The sequence below is a fragment of the Triticum urartu genome, chromosome 7A (genome assembly GCF_056163025.1).
Source record: "Triticum urartu cultivar PI428250 chromosome 7A, HENAU_Tu73, whole genome shotgun sequence".
Classification (NCBI taxonomy): Eukaryota; Viridiplantae; Streptophyta; class Magnoliopsida; order Poales; family Poaceae; genus Triticum; species Triticum urartu.
Genome location: NC_141879.1, coordinates 40695355 through 40701280, shown reverse-complemented (window position 1 = coordinate 40701280; position 5926 = coordinate 40695355). Strand labels below are relative to the sequence as shown.

Here is a 5926-nt window from a genome sequence, read left to right as displayed (position 1 = left end):
AAGTTAGCACATGACATAATTGTACCCAAGGACCCAACATTTTCAGAGGTGCACCCAAACTTAGAAAATCCAGCATTCTGGCCACACTTCAATGACTGCATAGGAGCTATAGATGGGACACATGTGAATGTTGTGGTGGATAAGAGTAAGAGGGTTTCATACTTGAACAGGCACAATAAAACCAGTCAGAATGTGCTCGCTGTTTGTGATTTCGACATGAGATTTATATTTGTGATGTCGGGATGGCCTGGTTCAGCACATGACATGAGAGTTTTGAAAGATGCCAGAACTACTCATCATCAAAAATTTCCACATCCACCACCAGGTTTCCTACTTGAAATGTCTTGCAACATTTTTTATCCAATTACATTTATTCATCTAAGTCTCATTGTGTGTCTTTCACAATATGCAGGGAAGTATTATGTGGTTGATGCGGGGTACCCAAACCGTCCGGGCTACCTTTCACCATACAGATGTACAAGGTACCATGTGCAACAATGGCAAAACGGCCCGCCGCCACAAGGTATGAAAGAAACCTTCAACCATGCACATGCCAAAGTTAGGAATGTTGTTGAGCGATCCTTTGGAGTGTTGAAGATGAAATTTAGGATTTTATCGAACATGCCAAAATTTCCAGAGGACAAGCAAACTAGAATTATTGTTGTTTGTATGGCTCTTCATAATTTCATTCGAAAGAGCAGAATTCCGGATAGGGAATTTGATGCCTGTGATGCGGATGAAAATTATAACCCAATGCCTAGTTCTTCTGCATCCGCATGGCCAGAAGACGAACCTCTTGTTGAAGATATCGACATGAATGCCTTCCGTGATGAGTTAGCTCATGCTTTGTTTTATGGAGTGTAATTTTTTTATGAAACTTGATTGATGACTTGTATGTTTAATTGGGACATCTCATTTGTATGGAGAAAATAAAATTTATCATGTTTTGGACCCTTAATTTGTAAAGATCATTTGTTATGTCAATTGTGAGTGGGTGGAGGCCACATAAAAGTCGGCCACATCAAATCCCGCAGGAAATAGAGTTCAAAATAGCCAAATGATTGAGATTGTCAATCTAACCCTACCATCCAAACACCTTTTTGGTTAAAGTTAGTTCTGGGATAGTTCTGGGTTAGAATCTAACTCTAACCTCTAACCGAGTTAGAGTATCCAAACAGGGCCATACTCTTGCCCGGTTGCCCTTGTGTGTTCCTGTTTGACTTGTGTGATATCATTATTTAGTTTGTGCAGCTGTGCTGGCGGATTTGCTTTGTCCACCGTGCTCGTCACGGCCCGGCGTCGTTGCATCCACCCTTGAACGGATGGGCGAGGCGTTGGCATCACGGCCCGGCACAGAGCTTCTATGGTGACTAGAGTCAGTTGCGGCCTTCGCCACCAAGGAGAGCCGCCGTGAGGTAAAGCTGCGGTAGGACCATGATGCCATAGATAGAGCTTCTGCTGTAGACCCCTCTGAAGTGGTCATCAAGACTACTACAGATCGCTCAGACTTCAATGAATCGTTGAGACTAGGAGCTTGTAAGTTGACATTGTAAAGTTATGATTAGACAATAAAGCACTCTTTTGTCGAATGGTTTGTATCTTGTTCTCAATGGATTATAAAATCACACGCCAGGTTGATATCCCAGGCTGGCATTTGCGGCAACCCGTCTGAATACAATGGTAATTCGCTGTAGTCAAATGGGGCTGCCACACCTGACTCACACACTCCTTATGAGCAGGTCCGACCAACACTGTGACCGTTTCAGGCCCTCACTATCCAACTTACTATAACAATGATATGACCATACCAATCAAATACTAATACTAAAGTCATTCCCCAAACTTGGCCATTACTAAATTAAAGTTGACACAATTCAAGTGGTTATAACTCAACTCATCGCGATCCAACTGGCCTTATAGAAAAGTCATCGAAATCCAATTGGCCATGCTCTTCGTCTTAAACTCTTACAAGCTACCCTTTTTAATTCTAGTGGCCTTATATTAAAGTTATGGTAATCCAAAATGGCCAAACACTTCATCTTGAACCAACACTAAATACTTTTCCCTGCTTTTTTTTAGAAAAGGAGGATGACCCTCGGCCTCTACATCTGGGCGATGCATACGGCCACTTTATTAATTATTCTCACAAGACCTTACAAAGTCATACAACAGTAAGACTAAAGCCGCCGTCTAAGCAACAAACTGTCGCTACACCTATCCTGTTGATGAAGGGGCGCAGATAGTCTGAGCCTAATACCAAACAGACATCGCAGCCAAGCCTAACATCTAAGACCTGAGACCCCAACCTAGATACTTGCCGGGTCTGAGACACACTGGTCTAGCGTGCTCTCAGAGGCCGCCGCCGCCAACTGCCACCGCTGCATCTTTAGAACTGTACTGATGCATCAACCTTGCCCGGTCGAGCTATCGTCGACGCCACCACGGCGCCCAATGGCACCTCCTCCCTGCGCGCAAACAGCTATACACGTCGCAGTCGCCACTGATACACCTCAGCGCCATGCTGCCACGTACCACCAGCCGACACAACTTGAAGCCCTTGGAGGATCTGTCATGCGTAGCACCTGCCGACCAGACATGACCAAGCACCTGTCGGTCAGGCATGACTTGACATCTCCACCGAAGCTCCGTACAAGACGAAGGCGCTCCACCTCCTGCCTCTGACTCCCAGCGCTGCTCTACAAAACGACGCTCCCAAAAGAGAAACGACACTGCAGTGCCGCCATCGTCCGGTCTGGAACACCAGATCCTAGGGTTTCCCCCGGAGCAATACGAGTGGGTCGACGGAAGTCACATGGCGATGCCTTCATCAAGGTAACGACGTGGAACGCCGCCATCGCCCGCCGTCGGCTCGGTTTTCACCGGCAACTACGTCTCCCCGACTCACAGCTGGTGCCAGATGACGGATCCCGAGACCCGAACACCCAGCCTCAGGCCGGCCACCTCTGACGGAAGAGATGACACTACCGCCGGCTGCACCGATTAGAACAGATCTGATCGGAAGTGCCGCCGACGAGACCACCAGACCCTCCATGCCGCCGTCGCCGATCTGAAGACAACATGCACGCCACCGCAGCCAAGCCGGCCGCCGCCAATCGCAGCCGCCGCCGAAGGGCCATCCGCAGCGCCCGCAGCCCTGGCCTCCGCCGCCAAGCCGTCGCCGTCCGAGGACGGGCCGGCCTCCCGCAGCCTGCCGCCATCCGCCGCGCCGCAGATCCCAGATCGGTCGCGCCACCACACGCCTTGGGGTCCGCCCCACCCCAAAGACGCGCGAGAGAGGAGATCCCCCGCCACCGCCGTCGGCCCCTGGTCTTAGCCCGGCGGTGTCTTCCGGTGGCAGCGGGGGGGGGGGGGGGGGGGGGAGGGGAGGAGGGAGTTTGCGGCGGCGGCGGCTAGGTTTTTGGCCGCCCGAGTCGCCCTAGGGGGAGGGCGACGCGGGGGTGTCAACGCTTTTCCCTGCTTTCTAAAATTATGTTATATCACTACCATGTTCTGTAACTCTTCCATATGTGAATTCTTGCTGTAGTTTTAATAATGATATAGTGACTTACTCCCGAACATGTCCTTGACTGTGGACATGTCTATTTAAATAGATTTTAAAACACTCTGCAGAGGTCGTACACTCTTTTAAAACACTCCATGGAGCTCTTTATTTTAAAACACTCTGCAGAGGCCGAACTCCATGTCTATTTAAATAGATTTTAAAACACTCTGCAGAGGTCGTATATGGGTGTGTTTTACGTGTATGTAAAGTCTGACGATGAAATACATTATAGTGAGAGCTACACAAAAAAGATAAATTTATGCATTTTTTATTGTGAAGAGTGCGTGTAGTGTTCACCATTTCAAAATAACGATTTTTTTTCCTTTTTTTGTGTAGCTCTTACCGTGATGTATATCATCTTCAAGTTTCACACACATGTATCACACATCCGTATGAACGCATATGATTTCTTTAGATTTATTTGAAACTTTAAAATGTGATTTTCAATTATTTTTTTGAAATAAAGAGCTCCATGGAGTTCGGCCTCCATTTAGCATTTTCGTACGGGTGTCACTGTTTTGGGTTAGTTGCGGCGGAGCTGTACTGGTTGGTCGCCGGCAGTGCATACCTGGCTGGCGGGTAGCCTTTCAGTGTACTTCAAAGTATCATCCATTTCTCTTGTGGACAGACACTTATGCGATTGCTGTAGCAGGTTCCTGTACCACGTGGATCGTTAGTATTTAGATCACTCTTCCCACCTAACATTGGGCATCATGCGATTGACGCCGTCCGGGATGCCGATCCACGTATAATTAATTTGGTTAGACTACTGGTAAAATATACCATTAACCTGACTGAATGCTATGAAAATTTAGCTACTCGAACTGTATTTCAAAGTTTTTAATGTCACACAGAGAATCAAACTCGAAAGCACATTGAACTTGAAAAGTTGAGGATGGAAAAATTATAAGAATGGAGAATTCATACGTACATTAGAACTTGCAGGGGACTCAAAGTTGTTGTGAACATGCGATTAGACGAATGTCTTAAAGCACATATCCGACAACCTGCTGAAACCTACAAAATCTAAAGTATAATACATCAGCGCCACAGAAAACAACCTACAATATCAGAAGTAGTATAAATCAGTGCAACAGAAGAGAAAAAAAAAACAAAGAACCTAATATGGGCGAAGGCATATCTAAAACTGTTATGCTCAAAATCTTGTAACCTAAACAATGCAAAACATGAATCAATCTCTAACATTGACACTGTTCTGAACTTATAATATAAACTATGGATAAATATACAATGAACACAACTGAAACTAATAAAAATTATCAAATCAAATTGTATTCTAAATTTTTCAGTGTCACATAGGGAATCAAATTGGAAACCATGTTACAAAGTAGAGTATGGAGAAATTGTAAGAGTAGAGAATGCATACATACATTAGAACTTACAGAATCAATAATTAGGGAGCAGTTCATTGACCAGCGTATGAAATTGCGTCAGAACATCCTATTCTTGACAGCTTGTTCCGCCGAGATTCCATATGCCTCTAGTGTATCAAGCATCTCCGTCCTGATCGCCAGAATTTTTGAGCACTCATCTCCCTATTATGGGAGTACTCATGATATGGAGATCCTAATGGTAATTGGGAGCATCGCACAGAATAGGCAGGGCGCAGAAGGAGTAATCTTATTGGACAATGAACTTGAACCCTAGGTGGCGGCGTGGCGCACCATCATGGGGAGAGAGAATGGCGGCACATGCCAGATGGGGAGAAGAGACGTATGGAATCAGAGATACATGAGACATTGATGTAGTTGGGAGAGAGATATGTGATTTTTTATTTCTCATTTTTTTGAGCGCATCTTTATTTCTCATTGAAGAGATATACGTGAGACGTGAGAGATTGAGTAAGGTCATGGGAGAGAGATACATGACGTGTGAAATTTTTTCTTCTGTGAGTCAATCTACACCATAATAATCCAGTCCCACTAGATTAACAGCTTGTAAAATATAATTAACATGGTAATTTCTTGGGAGTCTCTAATTAGTATAGGTATAGATAGATTGGTTATCGCCAGTGATTAGTTGTTCAGAAACAATGTGTGATAGTATGTTGTCTGTGTGTGTCGAGCTCATAACCAAGATGGGATCAGCTCCCCAGACTCCCTTGAGGAATGTGATATGTGACTTGCTGCCTCATGTGGGACAACAATAATTTCGAGTTTTTATTACGACTAATCAAGAGCTTCGTTTTCACCGTCAACCTTGAGTATGTACTGTCTGAAGTGCCTATTTAGCAATACAACAATTTCTTTATGGCGGTGCAGGACATGAGCACGCCATATTTAAATAGCTGCGACCGGTGCAAATAGTTTTATCATTGCGATGCTGATCAAAGAAGATCATTAG

At 45.2% G+C, this 5926-nt stretch overlaps 1 protein-coding gene across 1 annotated transcript; it reads left to right on the top strand.

The window, feature by feature from the left end:
• Positions 1 to 234: 234 nt before the first annotated feature.
• Positions 235 to 864, top strand: LOC147957462 (uncharacterized). The gene is made up of 2 exons (XM_087532670.1): positions 235 to 325; positions 413 to 864. The coding sequence occupies exons 1-2, from the start codon at positions 235 to 237 to the stop codon at positions 862 to 864; spliced, it is 543 nt and encodes a 180-aa protein (XP_087388796.1).
• Positions 865 to 5926: the final 5062 nt, after the last annotated feature.